Source organism: Cupressus sempervirens, chromosome 7 (genome assembly GCF_028749045.1).
Source record: "Cupressus sempervirens isolate cs-2001-9-10 chromosome 7, ASM2874904v1, whole genome shotgun sequence".
NCBI lineage: Eukaryota > Viridiplantae > Streptophyta > Pinopsida > Cupressales > Cupressaceae > Cupressus > Cupressus sempervirens.
The window spans coordinates 334,567,017-334,591,192 of record NC_143124.1 but is presented as its reverse complement, the minus strand read 5'-3'; the positions used below and the strand labels follow the sequence as shown (position 1 = coordinate 334,591,192).

The 24,176-nt window shown below is 36.0% G+C and overlaps 1 protein-coding gene across 1 annotated transcript; it reads right to left on the bottom strand.

Moving 5' to 3' along the window:
• Positions 1–4,435: 4,435 nt before the first annotated feature.
• On the bottom strand, positions 4,436–23,739 carry LPPGAMMA (Phosphatidic acid phosphatase (PAP2) family protein). Its single transcript, XM_089791367.1, has 2 exons — positions 22,732–23,739; positions 4,436–4,681 (listed from the first exon to the last, which is right to left on the bottom strand). Exon 1 carries the CDS (start codon positions 23,429–23,431, stop codon positions 22,751–22,753), a length of 681 nt encoding a protein of 226 aa, XP_089647493.1. The 5' UTR covers positions 23,432–23,739; the 3' UTR covers positions 4,436–4,681; positions 22,732–22,750.
• Positions 23,740–24,176: the final 437 nt, after the last annotated feature.

Genomic DNA, 24,176 nt, shown 5'->3' with positions numbered 1-24,176 from the left:
TTATATACGTTGTACTAACTATTGATGATATGGTCGGTAACGAATTATTTCTTTTCATGATCATGTGAAATGAGTTAGTTATTTACGGACGTTGTACTAATTGTCGATTAGCAGTTGTTTGACTTAAATTAGCGATTAATATGTTTTTATTTTGAATTACTATGAAATTATTATTATGGCAAAAGTATTTTTATGGGTGATTGTAGGAGAAGATTGAAGAGAGGGGAAGCATTGCTAAACAGGATCATCGAAATGGGATGTTCGTTTGGTCTAGTCAGTAGGATTGGCAAGTATGACCTTAGACTTCCTTGGAAGGGATACGATGACTTGTCCACAGGTTACATTATGGGACCCGCATGAGCTACTAAGGAAACAATATAGGAAAAACATAAAATAAACTAAATTAAATTATAATACATACCTCAAGAAATTTGTTTATAATTTTTATCATATCATTATAATAAATACTTACATACGAACACATATAAAAATGAAATGGCACCAATAAATTATAATAATATAATCTAATGATGTCACCTCATCAATATACTTATGTGAACGTATATAAGAACATATTATAATAATAAATAAAAATTATAACTCTTCAACTCCTTTTTCTTCTTTATTTCTTTTCCCTCTTTATTTTCTTCTTTTTCAAATCGAATTAATGTTTTTGAATTCAAATGGACATCTTGAAAACCGATAGAAGCCAAGAAGTCTAGGCTAGCCTTTAAGAAGCCGTTAATCGACCGAGGCAGTATAACTCTCTTTCCTTTTCATTATCTGCTACATTCCCATTGCAAGCCAAGCATAATCATTTTCAGCCAAAACTTTCTTTCCACCTACTCAACCAAGATTACCTTGTTCTCCCTTACTCTGCCGGCATCTGGAATCTGTAATCAAGTCTCAACTAGCGGGTGAACAAATAGATAACAGAAGTTCTGGCCAAGGACGAGAGAAGCCACATCCAAGCCCAATCACAGGTCACGAATATACACAATCGCATTTCATAAATTCCTTCTTTTTCTAAGTATATGTCCAACTGCAATCGGCTATTTATTGCTAGGATTGCAATATATGTTTTCATATTCATAACTTCTTCCTTATCTAATTAGAATATCCGACTATAGCTAGCTATGCATTGTTAGGCTAAGATTAATTTGCAATTCCTTGATGTTGGTCCCTTGCATTACATAGAGTTCATTAAAGATCTTCATAGAATATCTTTGTGATTAAACATCATTTATGAAATCGAATGGTAGCTGTAGAAACTTAAATGATTATATGAATCAACATCAATAACCATGCTATCATAATTTCCGAAACAAAAATCAAAATACTCTTAGATTCTCTAACACCTAGTATTCACCGGCGATGAAGCCATGAAATGGTGAAGAGGTGTAAATAAAACAGAATGATCATAATCTTTCAGGCACCTAGGATTCATTGGCAAAGAAGCCATTGAAATGGTGAAAAGGTGGAGTTAACTTGCACGAACCAAGAATGAAATCAGATATGAATAACTAAGTAATGAAACACTTAATAACTAATGCTGTCCCTGTAATGGAATCTGTTGTCAAGTCGAGTGGTGGTGATCAGGTTGTTGAACCTAAACGGAAATCCTTGCCCAAGGTAGTTTATAGGCATATGTGTCATTCTATGATCACTTGATGTCCATAGACATCAATTATATAGTTATAACTGATTGGGCACTCAAAACCACCCGGTAACTCGGATGGCTGGACTGAAGAACATCCCAAGCCTGATCTCGAGGTAGGGAGGGTCATTCTAATATGTTAGGATGTATGGGGATAAGTGTGGTCTAAGGTTGGGAGGTTAAGCCTATGTCAATGCTTCTCCTCTCACCAATACCAAAGCTTGCACAATCAGACAAAGGATCCTTCATTATTACTGTATGTTTTTTTTTCACTCTTTTACTTGTTAATCATTTAGCATGAATATTAGATAGTCTTTTTATTTCAATTAGGGTAGATAATTTCCATCTAAATTTGAATAAGAATATGTATATTTTCAGTTAAGCATGATTTCAGTTAAGGAAGATAGTCGTTGCTTTATTTTTCAGCTGAATATGTTATCAGTTAGGAATGGTTAAATTGTTTACAATGAATATGCTTTTCGTTATATCAGCTGAACATGAAAATACAGTAGGATTAGTAATAGTCATTTAACCGAATTTTAATACAGTTATTTCCTTTAGTCTTTGTTATGTGAAATGAAATCAATTACTTTGTAATCGTTAGAAGATATAGATCTTCAGATGTCTTTGAATTGGTTATGAAAATTCGTTTGTTACAAAACTATTCATTGTTCTTTGCAGATTTACAAACTCATATGTCTCTATATGAAAGACATAAAACTCCTTTACATCTGCAGTCTTACAATTTATCTTTTCATTTGACAACTTATCAGATGATCTTCACACCCCAATGCTCTGTCCTTCACTGATCCCTTAGCACCTTTAAATAATGTCTATATATCCCATCAAATAAGTAGAGACAGTTTGAAGCAGTTAAAAGGTGGTTTGTAACTGCCTGGAAACATTTCTGACTTCCAATAATAGTTATGAGCAAGACTTCGCAACTGAAAAATAAATACTAGAGGCGACAGTCATAAAATAAAACAAAGCCTACAAGTTAATCTGAAAACAGTTAGCAGCAGCTGTACATGTATTAACCAATAACTGATCAAAACAACTGCAAAACCAATATGGGAACCGATCAAACCAGTTAAACATATGCAGACCAAAAATATAATAATTTTATTGCATTCTGAAGATAAGACTCCTGATCATAAATCTGCTGCTATAGAAAATTCCTTACTGCCTATGGCGCACTGCCTCTCCAAAAAGGTACCAATTTAGAAGAGGAAATTTGAGGACACTTCTCAATGGCCAAAGCTGCCCCCACACCCATCATTATCTCTAATGAGTCCCCTTAAGATTAATTCTCATCCTGCGCATGGCAATGGTTTGTTTACTTCCTCTGAGCTTTCATTGCTTGTTATTGGAGGTAGGGAATAATATTCCTACTCGTGTGGCCTTCAATTTATGGTGACACTTGGTTGTCTCCAACACATACTTTCATGAAGTTTCCTGATTGGGGGACCAAGGGCCTAAATTTAGGGACAGCAGGTTGATGACAACGGCCAGCAGTGTGGGGGTGGTGCTGATATACAAATCGAGGTGAATTGAAATCTCCAAGGCAAAATCAGTAATATAGCATCTCCCCAAGTGCCCTATGAAAGGCAAACTAGTTTTCTAAAAGTTAAAGTTTGCAATCAATAAACTAGTTCTCATAAAGTTAAAGGTTGCAATCAATAAGTAATGGCAAGTACCATATAGCAAGCAACCTGATGTCCACCCTGTAAAGGTAGCTGAGGTGGTGGTGGTGTTGTGTGTGTGTTGTGTGTGGCAGGGGAGGGGAGGAGGGGGAATCCCTATGGTGGAGGAAGGGGAGGGGGATATGTCCCCATAGAACTCTGCTCCAACATCATTCTACGTGCATCAATTTGGTTTAGACATGTTGTTAAATTGCCTAGGTTACACCTACAATTGTTGATTTGAAGTGGCAATGCTGAAGCAAGTCTTCTTCTTCCAACAAGAAGTATCAAACACTGTCATTGAGATGTTAAATAGAGATTCTGTCAAGGATGAAGCCAAGCATCGAATAAATACTAGAATCTTCTCTATATTCATCAAGAATTTGTTAAGATTAAGAAGGGATGATAAAACTCACAAAGGCTCCAGGCAAATATTTTAATTGGGAAAAGTTTAGAGTTTGTTTGAAGTAGGAGGTGGATAAAATGAGGCTTGAAATCTTTTCTCTCTTCCATTCTTGGATTATAAATTCTGGGGCCTTGCCTTGCTCAGCTCTGTTGAGAGCATTAAAAGAGAGCCTTGGGAAATTGATACTTGAGGTGCCAAATATTCAAAGCTTTATCGTTGTTACAAATGAACTAGAGGATTACTGACCTTGTTTTGATGTGCTTGAGCCCCTTGAACCTGTTAAAGTCTCTCCTTGATAGGAAAGTTTCCAGGTGGCCAAGGATGAGAACTCAATCATATTTTTGGTCAGGTGAGCAATGTTGGCAAAGATGGAGAATGGTTCTTTTGGGGCTGCTCTTGGTGGTGTTTTTTACTTTTCTTGGTGTTATGTGTTGCATCACCTTACCAGTTTAATGTTTTGTCATTCTTCGTATGAGATCACTCTGGCGTACATCATCCTATTAGGTTTGTAGTTGCTATTCAAGGTGATATCATCACTAGTCCACTCTATCTCTTACTAGTTGGGACAAACTATGTAATCTTCTTTTTTGATAAAATAAATGGGAGGGGCCCAAATCCCTCACTTGAACAACCAAAAAATATATATAACTTTGTTATTTATTAAGTTTATTATCAATGATAATTTATAAATTATGATCAATATAAATTTCATTTATATTTAGTATTTAACTTTAATAGGGTTAATATTTCTTATAAATAAATTTATAATATCTAATAAAATAAAATAATATACTTTTATATTTCAATCTAAACAGTATTATTTTTTAATTTTTGCCTGTATAATATAAAATACCATATTCAGCCGTTCCACATTAGGGGTCTTCAAAATAGTCATATCTGTATCCAAATCTGTAACCATGTCCATGGAACTTTGACCTGCAGGAATTGATATGAAGAATGTTATGAATTCTCCTTCACCATTCAACCAGCCTTCTCTACTTATAAAAGAAATATGTTTGAAGAACGAACGAAGAAGGTGGTTGTTTAATGTCCTAATTTAATATCTTGTCATATTTTTGTCCATTTGAACATAAAACACTACAATTTTAAAAATGTGAAAGAAATTTGTTAAAACTTCTGCACATACAAAACATGCTCAGAAGAGAACTTGGAATCTATATACAACATTCTTTGACCCAGAAAGACCGATGAATGTCTACAACAACAGATTCAAATCTAACAGAAGAAACTGTACTGCTGTCATAAAAGTCAGGAAATCAATGATAGCAGCAATCTTGTACTCATCATCTTATAAACATGATAAGTTGCTCTGAAGAGAAAGAAAGATATCTCAGTTTGGAACTTGCCTTGATGACTTCCATTGAACAGATAATTTCATATATGCAAAGCTACCAAATTGCCATGTCTGGACTTCACCAAAAATGGAGCAGTCAGAAGACTGCGGATGACAACAGATTCAATTTCTCTTGATCTGGCATTTGAATTTACCAAATTTGGTATTGAACTATTGATGTTCATATATACATACTGGAATACACTGGAAAAGAAGGAAAATGCAAGATTCTCAGGACTGTTTAGTGCAATCAACATAAACTCTGTTAAGGAAGATAGATTTCTTACTTGAAAATACCTCAAATGCTAATCAAATGCCAAGAAAGAAGAGCATATGATGTTCTTAATGCAATAATCACTCAAAGATGTCAGTAAGATATTCTATCCATGGATCTCCTTGAAAACACATAATCTTCAGAAATACAATTCTGGAATTAGCATTCCTAACAGCACTGCCTTCAATGCAGGTGAATTAGATTAATAATAAAAATTAAGCTTTTTCAATCATAACACATTCTCATGATGCTTTTTAACATAAATATTATCATAAGTTTGGACAAAACAATTAGTGGAAGAGCTCACACACACAATCAATGTAAAATCTGGCCATTAGCCCCTCAAAGAGCTCAAATCAAAACTGTCAAAAGCTGTCAGCAATTGTATATGTATAAACCAACACAAATGAAAACCAAGCCATCAGGGTCACAAACTTAGCTGCAGGCAGAGGCAGAGAATCATCTACCTTTTCTCTCTACATAAGAGTGCCAACTGGCTTAACATATCTAGAATGGGATCATTTTCTTTCTCCCCTGCCTATTGTTGTTTCTGCGAATGAACTGATGAGATAATTCAGTGCCAACCAGCAAATTTGTCATCCTGAAGTGGCCAAACCCAGTGAGTATTGCCGCCAGGCCTAACATGTTTTCTAGATGGTAGTGAAAATCCAATCCAATAACAAGAATAGCTTTTTCATCTTGCCATATTCATCCTCTCCTATGGCCCATGGTCGGAGGATCTCATGCAGCTGGAAATTCAGTGATACTGGGCTAACTGTACAAGCAGTATTGCCCTAGTGATCAGTGTGGGTGGTGTACTCCACCCTAAACACCACCTTCCACTGGCACTTCAACCTGTACCCATGGCATTTAAATAACGAAAAAAAAATATTTCAGCTGAAAAATAAGTTTCTAGTTCTTCGGGATCAAAGAAAATCTTAATGCAGAATACATTATACATCTTGTCTTGCAAATCACACAGACTCCCTCCAAAAGAATCATTTTCATGAGAAAAACTCTGGCCAGAATGGTTCGGAGAAAGTGTAAAGGCCACTGCCATTTATGCTAGGCATCAGCACAATGCCAAAATGGTGTAAGCATTGAGAAATTAGCAGACAAAGTCTGATAATAACATGTGTAGGGGATTATAACAAACAAGAAGACCTTATATAACAAACACTAAGCAAATCAAGCCTTTTCTGCCTCAACAATGAATTTCTAAAATGCGAGTTCCCAAGTCTTCTAGAATGCTCTTCAAAAAAAAGATGCCTGTGAATTTAATGGAAACAATCACAATGTGAAACCCAAATCCCTTTTTGCAGCCATTAGGGCTCCTAGATGAAATGCAGTGCTTGAGAAACAAATTATATATCACAGACTCTTTCATGGCAAACACAACCTGCTCAGCATGCAGTGCAAGACCTTATTTATAGAGATCTGAAAAGCCTGTGCCTCCAACCTCTTTAGGTCTCAACACATTCCAGGGGACTCCATGGAAGCCCTTCTTCCCTTAAAAACTGGCCGACAGTAAGTCTCCTTTGAAGTTTCTCTAACTTGTTTTAGGAAATTTTGGACGGAATACAACAGGGAGAGTACTACACATGGTTTTCTGAGAACGCCTTGGAGCAAATTTGGAATTTGCGTGCAAGAGTCATGATCTAGAAAAACAAATCTTTTCAGTTTGTTGAATAAAATAGTTTCAAAAGATGAGATGCAAGATTGAAAAGCAAAATGGGCTTCAGAATTATCTGGCCATGGGCTACCCAATTTCCAAGAAAACTGATGCAGCCATCCTGAAATTGCATAGATAACTGAAATTTAGCCCATTGTGTGCTTAAAAATAAAGCAAGTTAAAAAAAGCCAAGGAATCTCATAACATAGATAAGAAAATTCCTCTTAAATAAAATAGAAGGAATTAAAGAAAATTAGTCATAATTAGCTGAGAGTCCAACATCCTAGATGTCCTAGAGAGGCGACACCTGGTTAAGATTGTCCATAGCACTGGGTTTTAGCTTATTGAATGCCAATACCTCAAGGAAGCCAAAAACAGATGAAGTATTCCAAAATCCATAGCATAGAGCACCAAGTCGTTATCCTTAGCAAGAGATCAAAAAAAGTTATCAGCAACATTGCCATTAAAAAGTTGAGACCTGAAATCTCCTGGAAGAATGATGCTTTGACTAAGCTACAAGAAGCATGGTTACTTAAAATATAATAAAACCAGTCTTTAGCTAGGACATATAGGCAAGTAACCAAAGGTCATTTTTTTAATAAGGACAGAGCCCGCGGCTTGAGAGGATTAAAAGGTCATTCAATCCTATTGGATGCTATTTGAAAGTCAGATTTTTGCATCCTTTTTCAAAACCTGCTGGAAACAAAGCTCAATTGTTTAAGGAGTGCATTAAGTGAAATCTTTAACAATGATCCTATTATTAACATTGAGAAAACTCGTGGACCTCCAACTGGTTGCGAGCTCAGGGTCAACTGCTTTGGTGGTGAACTTAAAGTTGTAAACTTAGTTCGCTTCCCAAATGAGTTTTTTGAAATGGCTTCTAATTAAACTTTGGGCAAGGTGTCCCAAAGAGTCGATAAAATGTGAAAGTTCTGTCCTGCTCTAGAAATATTAAGTCTCAAGCAATCATCAAGCAGTTAAGAACAAGGATACATCAAAGTCATGTTTAGCAAATAATTCAATAAATCCTCACAATCAAGATAAGTCAAAATAAGATATAACTATATCATTATAATTGCCAATGACTATCTTAAAAAGGAGTTATATAGAAAAGGTTAGCCTGAAATCCTTGGATATAATGATCTCATTTACCTTAGGATTCCATCACCCAAATAGTCACTAATACACCATATACATCAGGTTATGCATGAAAAAGGAAGAAATAGAAACAAAATGAGGTTGAGGATGACAGATTATTGACGTGAAATTTCCAATTTTCAATAAACATGTCAAATAAGTGGCATTGATGACCTCGGCACTTTCAAAGAAGATCACCTCAAAAGTATTTTTTTTGCTTAACACAGACCATACACCACATCAATTTGAGGTAAGTTTACCATCTCCTATCTGTTTCTTCAATTTCCTTTGCACTTACTTTTAGATTTATTTTTTAATTTCAAAAACATGTTGGATATCTTTCTTTTCCTTTTATTTGCAAGTGCAGGTATCTTTTAAATTCTTAACCAAAAAGCAGAAGTTGGAGTAGTGAGAGTGAAGACATTGAATTTCAAATGCAACGAAGGACTAGAGGTCATATAACTATGGCTACCACTAGTAATTATTTTAGTGATGTAGCAAGGTCTGCAGGCTCAACTAGCCCATTTGGATGTCCTTTTGAACTCCTCAAAGCCTATGCAATAGACCCATTTAACCCCAAAAAACCTCTGCAATACATGCTAAAGGAACAGCTATAATACAGTTAATTTTCATCTTTTAAGCATAGGTGAACAAGGGAATATTGTGAGGCTATAACTCTAGCTTAAAAAGATGAGGTAATCAAGTTGCATATGGAGGGAGAGGCAAGAAAGAAGTGAATCCATTGGAGTATGCAGCCTATTATCTCATTCCCTATAGGAACCAGAGATGTTTGAATTCAATGAGGAGAGGACTTTACTTATACCAAGAGAAAGAAAAGGACTACAAGCTTGCAGGTTTGTTTAATATATAATCACAAGAGGTGGCTAAGTATTCTATTCTGAAGTTACCTTATGCTTGTGACATAGCATTTCATATGGCATGTTCTCTCTATTTCAAAAGAAATGTTCAAAAAAGTGGTAGCTTTTGGTCCTTCATTCATCCTACCTGGAGAAAATAAGCCATGCACCACTCTTCTTTATTAAGAAAATTTGATAAGGAATGGCTGCAATGTCATCATAAATGGGTGGGCAAATATTAAACCTTTTGGCCACATCATTATCGTTGTCACATGTTTAGTTGGCTCTTATTTTCTTAAAGCTATTGATTGTTCAAGGAAAAGAATGGATGCAAATTTCCCATTTCAGATTTTGAAGATGTCATAGAAGAAGTTGGAGAATCTAATTATGTACAAGTGGTGACTGATTTAACCCATTTGTGTTAGTTGACTTGATGATATAGAACACTTACAAGCATATTTTATACAACCCATATTCTGTTTGTATGTTGTACAGCACATTGAAAGACATTAGGAAGATATATTCGGTAAAGGCAATGATGTTAGAAGCTAGAGGTATATAGATGCCCATTTGCAACCATCACACTTCACTTGATTCGTTCAAGACATTTTCAAGAAAAGGGTTTGTCAATATAATGAATAATAGATATGTCAACTACTTCATTCTGTTAGCAAGGATGATTCACAGTACGCTTTACATTTAATGGTGATTTAGAATGGTGTAGATGGTCAAAGTCAAGAACACCTAAAGGAAATGAGCATGAAATCTTGCGTAGGCTATCAGGATGTGTCTATTCAAACATCTGGAGCATCGGAATCTATCCAAAAAATAAGGGCAAGCACTAGTAGCATTGGCCTTTGATCAAGTCACCATAGGCCAAAGCAGGACCCTGATCAAGGAATCACCTTTCTACCCTGTATTCTAGCATTCCCAAAATTTTGACAGCAACCCACCCCTTTTGTGTCCATAAATGAAGAAGAGCTCACTCACAAGAGAACAAAGGAATCATTGGAAAAACAAAATTAACAATGGTTCCTGAGATATTGCCAATCCCCACGTTGCTAAATGCTTCTACGCAAACAAGTAGTCTTTCAAACTTGTTCAAATATCATATTGGCAAGAAATGATAAGGAAAATGAACGAGGCTCCAAAAGGGAATATGGATCCAAGTCTTAAGAAGGTGTGTGCCACCTTATTAGCAATAGAGTTGAAAAATGAAAAAATTCCATAGCAGCACATTAGCGATTCATGGATTGCAATCGGGGATTCAATTTTCTTTATGGATGGAAAGATGCCAAAGCTGTCCCTTGATCAATGTGATTGTAGTGTCCCTTAATTGATAAGGTTTTTGAGTGTCATAGATTATAAGGGGTAAGTGATGGATGCGCACTCTATTGTAGACATCCTTATCAAGCCATCAACAAAGTGGATCCCACAAACATACTCCAAGTCATAACAAACATGAAAAATTGCAAAAGGACAGGTTTTTTGTTAGGGCACACTATTCACACATCTTTTGGACCTAATGATGCAAAGGGTGGAAAAACAAATTAAGTCGCTCAAACATGTGTATGACAAGGCTAATGAAGTCAAAATATTCGTCAACAACCACATGTCACAGGCCATATTAAGATCCAACATGGTCCTTAACCAACTTTGGTCTAAATAAAGGTAATCCAACGGAGGGCAATGAATGTTAAGCAATTAATTCTAGAAGACACTTGATGGGATCGTGTGTAATATCTCCAAGCCCACTTTGAAAAAGATCTATTTTGCTAGGATGGGTAGGCCATGCATGGAAGAGATATATGATGGATACTAGTATGATATTTATTTGTGAACCTTTGCAAAAGGTGAAAATGGAGTATCTGCAGGAGTGGAGGCACCTAACCTAGCAGTTGCAGATGTGGCTGCTCTCCGGTGATCTGATGAGCACCTGCCTTAGGCAGCCTGGATCAAACAGATTTAATTTTCTACTGCTGCTATAATTTTAATAGATAGATATCTATGTATAGGCTAGATATATGCTGTCACTGTCCACACTATGTATCAATTTTTGGTCCACTGATTCACATACTTTCTCTTTTTGTATTAGATGAAGCAATCTAAGCTAGAATGCACCTATAGTTACAGTAGGAGTGTATATTGAACATTGTGATGTAATCTGATGTATTTTGAACATATTATTGTTAGAAATTGGAATTACTGAAAAAGGGGGGTGAATCAGTAATTTACAAACTTTTAGTTGCCAACTGGATATTATTACATACTTTAAACCATACGTAACCAAGTAATAAAATAACGCTGAATAGTAATAGTAACCATGCACAAAGATAACTCATAACACTATATTTTGTTGACTAGGGAAGCCTTGGCCAAGGGAAAATGCCGGTGGGGATGATACCCACCAGATAATATACTGATATATAAGTTCTTTGTTAGAAGATGGACCCTGTTAGGAGTCAATGAGCAAATTCAGTATAGAAAGTCCCTGTTAGGAGACTTTGAATCTCTATTAGGAGATTCCAACCTTGTTAAGAGTTGTGCCAACCCTGTTAGGAGTTGTATTACAGTAGATGCAAGATGAGCCCACTGCCCAAACATGCACTTCTAATTACAAGAAGAGCTCACTGCCCAAACAAGTAATCAGACTTCTGGAATATAGATTCTTTCTCAGTTTGATCTCGGATCACAAAATAGCTTCACATATATCACTTTCACAGTAAGTTTGCATATCACAATACTCGCACAACTTACATCACAATTATACTTCTTATCGCAAGATGTACTTTGCATAAATACCATGCCTTTATGCAAATTGCTACTAGGTCGGCTAAGACCATAGTACACTTTTCCAACTTAGAGTAAACATCTAGGATGTCGGCCCTAATTGGACATGTAATTATTTTGAAAACAAAATAATTCATTTCCTTTAATTCCGCTGTCCTGTTTCACTGGTAAAACACAAATATCTCTTTTTCATACAGTTTGTACTGACTTCCAAGGTTATACACATCATCATCAACATGTATACTATCTCCATCTAACTTCGCTAGTCATAACATGATGTCAGCAACAAGTTACAAACAAAACAATACACTGTTGTATACCAAATTCATACTTGATTAATTTTCTGATGCCAAAAGCTAAGTATCTTTATTTCCGAGGTTTCCTGTAAGCATGTACATCATGTGTTGCCATAAATGACAATAATTACATATCCTCATTAGCCAATTGTTAACATTATATCCAATACAAGAAAGGTGAAAGTGGATGCCCACATGTGTGTGTAGATAAGTGTTCATTAATCTTTTATTCTTACAAATAATTTAAATGGCATTTATTACGAGAGTTAAATAGAGGTCATTCAATGAACACACACACACATCATAGTTTGAAGACTCTCCAAGTACTTTGTAGTCTATAGGATTCTACAAACTCCTAAGTCCCTAAGCTGACTGAGCCAAGTTGACCAAACTCCTGTACCAAGTCTAACCAAGTCTTGGAGAGTATTGGAGACACACAAACATCACACATCACAGTTTGAAGACTCTCCAAGTACTCTATAGCCTATAGGACTCAAAGACGATGCAGAGCAACCTAGGTGGAAAGTACAGGAACAGAGCCAGCTAGAGCGGAGGCATCCAAGCCCTTCCGCAGCATCCCAAATGCAAAGGAAGATAGCTCATTCAATAGCTTGTAGCAAAGGCAGCTTCCCTTCGCTTCCAAATCCATCCAAGGTAGAGCCGCAACGTTCCAGGGCAGTACAAACTCTTGAGTCCCTAAGCTGACCAATCCAAGTCCACCAAAACCCTGCACCGTGCCTGACCAAGCCTTGAAGTACTCAGACAAGTCTTTCTCCAGAACTCTTGAAGTCTCAAACTCGGCCTCACAAGTCTTTCTCCAAGACTCTTAAAGTCTCAAACTTGGCCTCACAAGTCTTTCTCCAAGACTCTTCAAGTCTCATTCTCAGACTCATGAGTCTTGAGCTCAAACTCTTTTGTCTAGCGCTTAAATATAAAAGCCATGCTTTTTAAAATGAAATCGCAACTTTTTCTTGTCATGTTTTGCTATTATTCACCCATTCAACTCAGTGAATCGTCAACAAGTCAAGAAGAGGATTTAAGCATTCAATTTTGATCAAATCATTAAACGAAGCAGCAGATTTGGATGCAATGGAGGAAAATAAATGCACCTTTAAAGAAGCAATCTATTATCATTTAGATATTGGTTTAATGTATAGTTCAAAGCTTGAACAACAAAGTCATGCTGGCAAGGGAGAGAAGATGTAGATTCTACTTGTTTTGTTTTTTTAAACCAATTTCACACATCATCATATGTAAACAATTACAATGTTTTTATACATTTATTAGTACTATTTTGAAGGTAAGAAATTTCAAAAACTTGAGAGTTTGACGATCATATTGACATGTGATGTTTTAATTATAACACACTGATAGTCAGATTAGACTAATATGTTCTCTAAATGCGATAAATTCTTTTTTAGTGTAATTAAGAAGTTCTCTTTGGCCAACTCTATGTCTAGTTTTTTGCTAAGTTTGTTCCAAGTCTAAGTCAAAATTTCAGGCTGCCAAGTTGAATCTGAGTCCAAGTCTTCAAACTATCTCTCACACACACACATAAGAAGACACATGATGCAAACTCCCTCAATATATAGATGCAACAGCATCCTTAGGTCATTGGCAATCTTGCATCACCCAAAAAAATTTTCCTTTTAGTTTTGTTCCTGTTTTCCGATTTCTATGTTTTTAGTAGTGTTTCTAAGAATTTGGATCGGTTAAAATCGAGGACCTCAGAGTATTTTTTGAACATCGAAGTTTACTTATGTCTAGATTCGCACCCCAATCTGATACTTTATAGTGGAGTTATCATCAGGTCTTTCTTGGATCTGAGTGTTCTTCATGTTCTTACAGTCAAATACAGTTTTCTGACCTTGCAGAGCATTTTCCCGATCCACAAAGCTTTGTGGCTCATATCACGATGATCTCTTGTCTTTGGCTGACATCTTTATTGGTTTGCACTTTGTTTCACAGTTTATGAAAGGAGATCCTTGTGATTAGGGTCCTGATCTATATTTTATGTATTACATATTCTTGTTCATGGAGAATGTAATAAATCTGGCCGAAATGTGCTGTGAAAACTCTATATATTGAGGCAGTTGATCTTTGTTGTGTGTGTGTAACTATACCTCTTGGAGGTTAGGGTTGTAGAATGTTTTTCTGATAGTGGTCATGTAAGCCAAAGTATGTAAAGCTGCACATTGCAGGCCAATCTGATGTAAATCTCTGATTCTACAATAATGAGAAGATCTGTTGTAGCATATTGATTATCTGTTCTTGTGTCTAGTGTTGATTGTTTCTACTGTGTGACTCTTATTGCATGGCTTGGACCATATCCATTGGGGAAATTTCTGCCATGACTATGTCATATATAGTTTCCTTTCAATGTATATATGTAAGTATGTACTATGTATCTACACACACACTGTTATCATAATTTTAAAAACTAAATGTATTCACCTTTCTAAATATATTACTTTTCTACATTATATCGGACTCATTTTAAAAAGTTATTAAGCATCTTAATAACTTTCTTAGAAACCTATTAGTATTACATAGAAAGAACATTAAACTTGTTCACTTGCTAATGCTGTTTCTTTCAAGTATAAAGCATTCATTCAAATTATAACTTTCCAAAAAACAAAAATTAGAATTAAATACTATTCACCACTACTAAGCATTTCACTTTCCTACATGACATTTACACCTTTTAGAAATCTTTAGAGCATGCTAAAATGCAATTATTATATTCTCAGAAAATTAATAGTTGCCATGACTACGTCATATATATAGTTTCCTTTCAATATTCTATGCATATATATGGTCTCTCTTTTACACATGTAAAAATTAGACAGCTAATATGTATAGGTGTGTCTATGTATATGTATGCATATGTTTGTGTCTATCAGTGTATGTGCATGTGTGTGTGCCTATACACACATATATAGACACACACACACACACACATATATATACATATCTGAATATGCATATATTTGCACATACATGTATATTGTCTGTGTGTGTATACAGGGATATGTAGTCAAATAAATTTGTGTGTGTTCAATGCAACAGCATTCACAAACACGTGTATCTTTGTTGACAATACATGCACATACACTCAACACACATATGTATCTTAGTTGTCTCACACATGCACATTTACCTTAGTTGTCTCGCACACATACATCCATCTCTCTCTCATGCAGGCAGCACTGACAGCTAAGTTATATATCTTCCATGCAGGCAGCACCGACAGCTAAGATATATATACAAATATACAACTAAGATATCTTTATATGTGTGTAAAAATTGTCATACAAAAAGCACCTAGCATGTCTTTACATGTGGGTTGAATATTGTAATTTAGAAGACAGCTAAGAGCTCTCTCTATCGCATCAATATAAGACAACTAAGATACGCATACATAAGTGTGTGTGTGTGTGTGTGTGTGTGTATAAAGATATCTTAATGATCTGTTATCTTTATATACATGCATAGTTGTCTTCTTCTATGTGACAATCTTTACATAAATGTTTGTCATGCAGAAGCATCCTAGGTTGCCTTGTTATCCTGCTCATTTTTGTTCATTCTACAAGTTGGTGCCGAGTTACTGTAGCACTCAGCTAGTGCCGAGTGTTCCTTCATGTGCCGAGTTACCCAGTGTATGCCAAGTGACTCTTCTTGTGCCGAGTTACCAAGTGTATGCCGAGTGACCTTTCATATGCCGAGTTTTCCTATTTATGCTAAGTGTCAGCATTTGGACGTGATTTCTACGAGCCGACATGGGGGATTTATTTCAATCATGACATATATGTTAAAATCTTTTCTTGGGATGTGTCCAGACCGTTGTTGGGTCGACCTTCCTCTTATGTAATGTTCTAGAATGCTCTATAAGTCATTTTGGCAAGTATATATGGAGTGTTTAGGCTTAGAGTTAGGCAAGTTTTTGGGAAGAGGATTGTAGAGCAGAATTGGAAAGTGTGAATTTGTTGTTGGATCTTTGAATGTGAATGTATTTGTATTTCGCTGTAACCCAGAAAGCCTTACAACTGGGCATGTATGAAGATATTTTGATGAATCAATAAAAGTATTTCACTCTTCTTTCTCCTTTGGTTGTTGTTCTTTGTGTTTGTTTCCGTTGTGTTAACTCTTGCAGGGTGGTTTGGATAGCTAGGTGAGCCTTTGGTCTTAGTTATTCACCCCTTACTTGCATCAGGTGGTATCAGAGCTTAAGGTTCATCCTTGTGGAGATTGGATCGTGTAGAAGCCTGATTCGAATTTGGTTGTAGGGTTGCAAATCTGCGGATTTGACCTATAAATTACAAGGAGTTACAATCTTGCAGGAACCTAATTTGCAAAGATGGTTCGTGGTAGAGGAAAAGCTGATAATGCCATCTTGGATCAGTTGAGACAAATTGTAGCCAGATTAGATGTTGTGGAGACAGCCCAGAGGAGAGTTGCGCATCTTGATGATGTAAGTGATGATGAAGCAGCAGTACCAAACCATAATCTAGAACTTGAAGAAGATCAAGATAAGAAAAAATTGTTGCGAGTGTTGTCTAGGGCAAATTCAAAGCCTGTTGTAGAAGTTGTTCCTTATGATGGAGAATTAGATACCAATGTTGTGTTGGATTGGATCTCTGATATGGAGAAGTTCTTTGAGTATGAAAACACTCTTGATAATAGAAAGGTGAAGATTGCAATCACTAGGTTGAAAGGTCATGCATTACTATGGTGGGAACACTTGTAAACTGATAGACAAAGGAGAGGAAAAGAGAAGATCAGAACTTTGCCAAAGATGGTGAACAAGGTAAAGAACAAATTCCTTCCTGCTGATTACCAAGTTAGCTTGTTGAGAAAGATGCAAAATTTGAAACAAAAGGACAATAACTGTGAAAGAGTATACCGAGGAATTCTATAAATTGGACATGTGGATGATAATGTTAAGAAAATTGTAAGGTACATTAATGGATTGAGGTCTGAAATTCAAGATGAAATAAGTTTTGTGAAGTTAGAAAGTGTTGAAGAAGCATATCAATATGCCTTGAAAGCTGAGGAGATCTTGACAAAGAAGCATGAACAAAGACAAAGAGGTAGAGGTGGTAGATTCCAAAGAAACAGAAGTAGATCTTATGGTGAAGGTGGCAGATCTGAAAGTTTTGTGCAGGATAAAGGCAAATCTAAGTGGAAGAATTATGACAAAGGCAAGACCGAATGGAAAAGTGGTAATTCTTATCGAGTAATTCTTACCGAGGAGGTACTAATTCTTACCGAAGAAGCGGTAATTCTTATTCTAGAGGTGGATTTCATGGTAATTGTTTCAAATGTGGTAAAAAGGGACATAGATCTTTTAAATGTAGACCCTCTAAAAGTGGGCAAGGTAACAGAAATGCTATGATTCAAGGAGATGATGAGGGTTCACCAAGTGGACCTAAGGCTAGAGAAAATCTATTGGTGAGAAGAACCTTATGTAATAAGGAAAGTGATGAGGAACCTGTTTTAGAGAGAAGTCTTTTTAAGACAAGATGTAAGATGGTTGGAAAATGTTGCAAAGTGATCATTAACAGTGGAAGTTCTACAAATTTGGCATTAGAAGAGTTGATTATAAAGTTGCAATTGCAAAGGCTGAAGCATCCTAAACCCTATCATGTTTCATGGATCAAAGATGAGCATAAGCTATTGGTAAGTGAGCAATGCCTTGTGAAATTCAAAATTGGATATTACTTTGATGAAGTTTTGTGTGATATTATGCCTATGGATTGTTGTCATATTCTATTGGGTAGACCTTGGCAATATGATAGATATGTTGTGCATGATGGAAGATTAAATCAATATACTCTTTGGGTAAATGGGAAAAAACAAACATTGCTGCCTTTGATTAAAAGTCCAGATGAAGTCAGTTGTACTACAATTAAAGTTTGCATGGTTAATGGAAAGCAATTTAAAAAAGAAGTAAACAAGAATCAAGCTTGTTTTGCTATAGTTTCTAGAGGACCGAGTGTTGGTAGTAATGACCGAGTAGCAGAAGCTGGTAATGACCGAGTGATAGCAAATAGTGATAGCCAAGTACTAGTAGAAATTACAGAATTGCTGAATGAGTATAAAGACATTATTGCTAATGATATTCCTAATGGTTTACCTCCAGTAAGAAGCATAAGTCATTGTATGGATCTGATTCCTGGAACTAGTTTGTCAAACAAAGCACCATATAGATTGACACCTACAGAGAATGAAGAACTTAACAGACAAGTGCATGAGTTGTTGCAGAAAGGTTTGATCAGAGAAAGTTTGAGTCCATGTGCTATACCTGTTGTATTAGCACCTAAGAAGAATGGAGAATGGAGAATGTGTAATGATTCCAGAGCTATTAACAAAATCATAGTGAAGTATAGGTTTCCTATGCTGAGGATGGATGACATAATGGATTGTTTGAGTGGAGCAAAGTATTTTACCAAGATTGATTTGAAGAGTGGCTACCATCAAATCAGAATTAAAGAAGGTGATGAATGGGAGATTGCTTTCAAGAGAAAAGACAATTTGTATGAATGGTTGGTTATGTCTTTTGGTTTGATTAATGCACCTAGTACTTTCATGAGGTTGATGAATGAAGTTCTAAAAAGATTCTTGGGTAAGTTTGTGATTTTTTATTTGGATGATATTCTAATATTCAGTAAGACTAAAGAAGAACATCTTGAGCATATTAGACAAGTATTGCAGAGGTTGAAAGAGGAAAAGTTGCTAATTAATCTGAAAAAGTGTTCTTTTATGCAAGAGGAGATTGTGTATTTGGAATTTGTAATTTCAACTGATGGATTAAAGATGGATCCTAAGAAGGTTAAAGCAATTTTGAAATGGCCTACACTTGAGAATGTGGGTGAAGTACGATCATTTCATGGTTTAGCTAGTTTTTGCAAAAAGTTTATAAAGAATTTCAGTGTTGTTTGTAATGCTATGACTGAGACAATGAGGGGAGATAAAAAGGAATTCAAGTGGACACATGGAGCTGATAAGAGTTTTGAGACTTTGAAACAAAAGGTCACTGAATTACCTATATTGGCTCTGCCTAATTTCAACAAAATATTTCAAGTTGAATGTGATATAGGAGTTGTATTAAGTGAAGAAGGTAAACTTGTTGCTTTCTTTAGTGAGAAGTTGAATGATGCTAAAAGGAAGTATTTTGTGTATGATCAAGAGTTTTATGCTATTGTTCAAGCCTTGAAGAAGTGGAGACATTATTTGATTCCTAAAGAATTTGTGCTATATACTATTCATAAAGCTTTACAATACTTGGGAAGTCAACATAAATTGAATCAGAGACATATGAAGTTGGTTGAGTACTTGCAGAGTTTCACATTTGTTATTAAGCATAAGAGTAGAGTTACTAACACAGTTGTTGATGCATTGAGTAGAAGACGTTCTTTGTTGACTGAAATGAAGGTTGAAGTTCTTGGTTTTGATGAAATGAAAGAGTTGTATGATGCTGATCCTGATTTTTCTGAGGCGTGGAGAGAGTGCAAAGCACCAAATCTGACAAATCACGTAAGTATGATGAGTATTTCACTCAAGAAGATATGTTGTTCAAAGGCATTCAGTTGTGTATTCCTAGAAGTTCTATGAAGCTGAATCTGATTAAGGAAAAGCATAGTGGTGGATTGGCTGAACATTTTGGAATTGATAAGACATGGAGTTTGCTGAAAAAGAAATATTATTGGCCACAAATGTATAAGGATGTTCAGAAATTTGTAAGGAGTTGTGGAGTTTGTCAAGTGGCAAAAGGAGTAAGTCAAAATACTGGTTTGTATACACCTATTACTGTTCTTGAGAAACCTTGGAGTGACATTAGGATGGATTTTGTTCTTGGCTTACCTAAGACAGTAAAGGGGTATGATTCTATATTTGTTGTAGTAGAGAGATTTTCTAAGATGGCTCATTTCATACCATGTAAGAAGACATCAGATGCTGAGCATGTTGCTGAACTTTTCTTTAAAGAGATTGTGAGATTGTATGGATTACCAAGAAGTATTATTTCTAATAGAGATAATAAGTTTGTTGGTTATTTTTGGAAGACTCTGTGAAAAAAGATGGGTACTGAATTGAAGTTTAGTTCTACATTCCATCCATAGACAAACAGAGGTTGTGAATAAAAGCTTAGGTAATTTGCTGAGATGTTTAGTTGGGAATAAGCCAAGTAATTGGAAGATGGTATTAGCACAAGCTGAATTTGCATATAATAAGTTTGTCAATATGAGTACAGGGAAAACACCTTTTTGAGATTGTTACTAGAATGAAGCCTAGAGGAGTATCAGATTTGAGAAATGTTGCTGGTGAAGATAAGAGAAGCGCTGCAGGAGAAGAATTTGCTGATTTTATGGAGTCTTTGCATAAGGAAGTGAAGTTGAGGTTGGAACAAAGTAATCAAAAGTAAAAGGAAAATGCTGATCAATCTAGAAGACACCATGATTTTCAAGTTGGTGATGAGGTGATGGTTCATCTAAAGAAAAGAAGATTTCCAGTTGGAACACACAGTAAGCTGAAGACGAAGAAATTTGGACCTTTTAAGATCTTGAAGAAGTTTGACAGTGGTAATGCTTATGAAGTTGAGTTACCTGATGACATGGATATATCTCTTATATTCAATATTTCTGATTTGTATAAATATCATGAGTCAGATGATGAAGTTGTTGTATCAGAAGATTATCCTAAGAAGCAGATTGAAGAAGTTGAACAGATATTGGATCAGAGAGTTGGCAAGAGCACAAGAGGAAAAGATTACTATGAATATTTGGTGAAGTGGAAGAACAGGCCTATTGAAGATGCTTCATGGATTTCTCAATCTAAGTTGGATTCAACTCAGATTGTGACATCTCAACGATTCAGGAGAACCATTTCTTTCAACCCCGGCTGTTTGATGTAGGAGCATCCCGGGTTGCCTTGTTATCCTGCTCATTTTTGTTCATTCTGCAAGTTGGTGCCGAGTTACTATAGCACTCAGTTGGTGCCAAGTGTTCTTTCATGTGCCAAGTTACCTAGTGTATGCCAAGTGACTCTTCTTGCATCGAGTTACCCAGTGTATGCTGAGTGACCCTTCATATGTCGAGTTTTTTTGTTTATGCCGAGTGTCAGCATTTGGACGTGATTTTTGCGAGCCGACTTGTGGGATTTATTTCGATCGCAACATTTATGTTAAGATCTTTTCTTGGGATGTGTCCAGACCGTTGTTGGGTCAACCTTCCTCTTATGTAATGTTCTAGAATGATCTGTAAACCGTTTTGGCAAATATATATAGAGTATTTAGGCTTAGAGTTAGGCAAGTTTTTGGAAAGAGGATTGGAGAACAAAACTGAAAAGTGCGAATTTGTTGTTGGATCTTTGAATGTGAATGTATTTGTATTTGGCCGTAACTCAGAAGGCCTTACAGCTGGGCATGTATGAAGATATTTTGATGAATCAATAAAAGTATTTCACTCTTCTTCCTCCTTTGCTTGTTGTTCTTTGTGTTTGCTTCCGTTGTGTTAACTCTTGCAAGGTGGTTTGGATAGCTAGATGAGCCTTTGGCCCTAGTTATTCACCCCTTACCTATGTCAGTTTGTATGTATATCTAAGCTGTCTTCTTTTATGTAACAGTCTTTGTAGTGTCTCCCTCACACATATAAATTTGTATAAGGTAGTAAAAATATCCATCTGTATTCGTCTTAGTCATCTTTTATAGGGCAATCTTTCTTATATATATATATATATATCTTAACTGTCTTCTTCCAAGCAGAAAATAGCTAAGTAAAGCAACCCATATAATTGTGCCTTCTCCCATGTTTAGAAGACAGATAAGAGAAACTATACTTGTAGAGATTGTTGCATACAAGGAAACAGCTTATGCCTGTATATAGGCAATGTCTACGTACAAGCTTGTTCCCCATTCCTATCCATGGCTCCCAGTAACTATGGGTTAGCCGTTGCACTAGTTAAGGTGGCATATGAATCTAGTAATAGCCTACAAGATTTGCAATGCTTTACTGAAAGTCGACCAGCTAGGCAGGAGTAAAGCTGCCAAAATACAATTTCACTTAACTCTTGGTTATATTGCTAGCATTATTGTACTCGAGTCTGTGAACGGGGGAGCTAGTTTGGATGATCGAGGAATTTCTGGATGGGTTTTAAACAGAGTTTTGACTACCGCTGATATCGTTTCACAACATATGGTACTGGAATAAAGCTGTTTCAAATGCATACATATAGTTTTGAGATCTTAAATCAATATACTACAATTTATTTTCTTCAGAAAATATATACCATAAAAATGAAATTAAAATTATCTGTTACCCAATACATTTACAGACATAAACAAAAGATTGCTCAGACAAGCTTTTCTAACAAAAGCCAAGATGGAAGAAATTATGAGTACATAGGGATTCTGTTAAAAGGAAAATAAGCAAGACATCGTTTTGAGTTCGGTAGATAAAAAGCGTAAATAGCTACTTTTCAGTTGTTCTTTTGAACATGTAGTCAAATTAGATAGTTACTTTATAAAGCCACTTTTCATTAAAATACTACCTATGAATTAGTCCAAAGCAATTCAATGGAACCGTAGGCAACTAAAGCACTACAACAGCACCTGTGCGTGTATAGATTCTTCAATCAGTGGCTTGCTTTTTAACATTCTTGGCATCCATCATTGCCTTCCTAGCTGCTCTGGCATTCTGATACTCAAAATACAGCACATCTGGTATATGGGAAGAGTCCTTAATGCAAAAGAATTCACAAATGGGCGTGCTTTCAAGCATTGGAAATGTGTGAACAAGTACAGAATTCACAAACCAAAACCAGACGGTGCCCAAGAAGAGCCCCAAAAGCCCCCCTGCAAAGACCTGCGCTACTGTATGGTACCCCAAATAGACTCTCGAATACATAGTAAGAAATGCGAAGGGCCAAGGCAGGAGACCCACCGTTAGCCTAGTTCCTTTCCCTGCAATACCGAGACCTCTGTAAGCAAGATGAGCGAGATACACGGCAAAAAACATCATGAACTGTGAATGGCTGGAGGGCCATCCATGGGAATCACACATCTCCAATGCTAGGCATGTCTCTGGCCGAGATTGTTGCACTGATTTTTTAATAACTTGATTCAGGAACTCTGAAATGAGCATGCCCAAAGCGAAAAAAATGACCTGCAGCTCTCTTCTGAACAGGAAATGTGTCACAAAGCCGCCAAGACCGATAAATACAGGGAGAAGAGAAACCCAGGCCAGGAAATGGCCCAGTTTGTCTCCTCTCTCATACTTTACATGGGTCAAAGTTATTGCTTTCAAGGCCATTGTTCCTTGAAAGCAAAGGGATGCAAATCTTATTGCCCTGAATCACAAAACTTTAGCTCCACCTAGTTTAATCAAATACAATTTCGCAGATCGGATGCATACGGGCCCAAATGACCAATCCAGCCAAATTTGTCAGTTGGGTGTTAAACCTAGATCTCTGTCGATGTGGGACAAAAGCAAACTCAGCTTGGAGGTTGCCCGAGTTCTCACGTGATCAGAACTTCCGAGTAGCGAACAAGAGAACAGGGCGTGGCAACCAAAATCGTCGGATAAGATCGAGTGGCTGTAGACACCATTGACTACTTTTCAAAGAGTGCAAGCGAGAGGCAACCTCTTAAAGGAATACGGAGCAAACGGAAAATTATTAAATTAGAGAGACATGTGGTAAATTGCTGGAAAATTATTAAATTAGAAAGACATGTGGGAAATTACCGAAAAAATATTAAACTACAGAGACATGTGGGGAAATTGACGAAAATTTATTAAATTACAGAGACATGTGGAATAACATAAGGGCCTCCTAATCAATATTTTAAAAATGGATTGAGATCCACGGATTGGAGGAAGAAACAAAAATGTTTCTAAATATTATTAAAAAAAATAAAATTATATATACTCGGAGCACACTTTGTGCTTGCAAGATTATTAATAATTTTCAATTTAAATGATATAATATTTACTTAAATCTTTTAAAGAGATTAATAAATATTATTTATTCAAATTCAATTTATCAAATATGAAACAA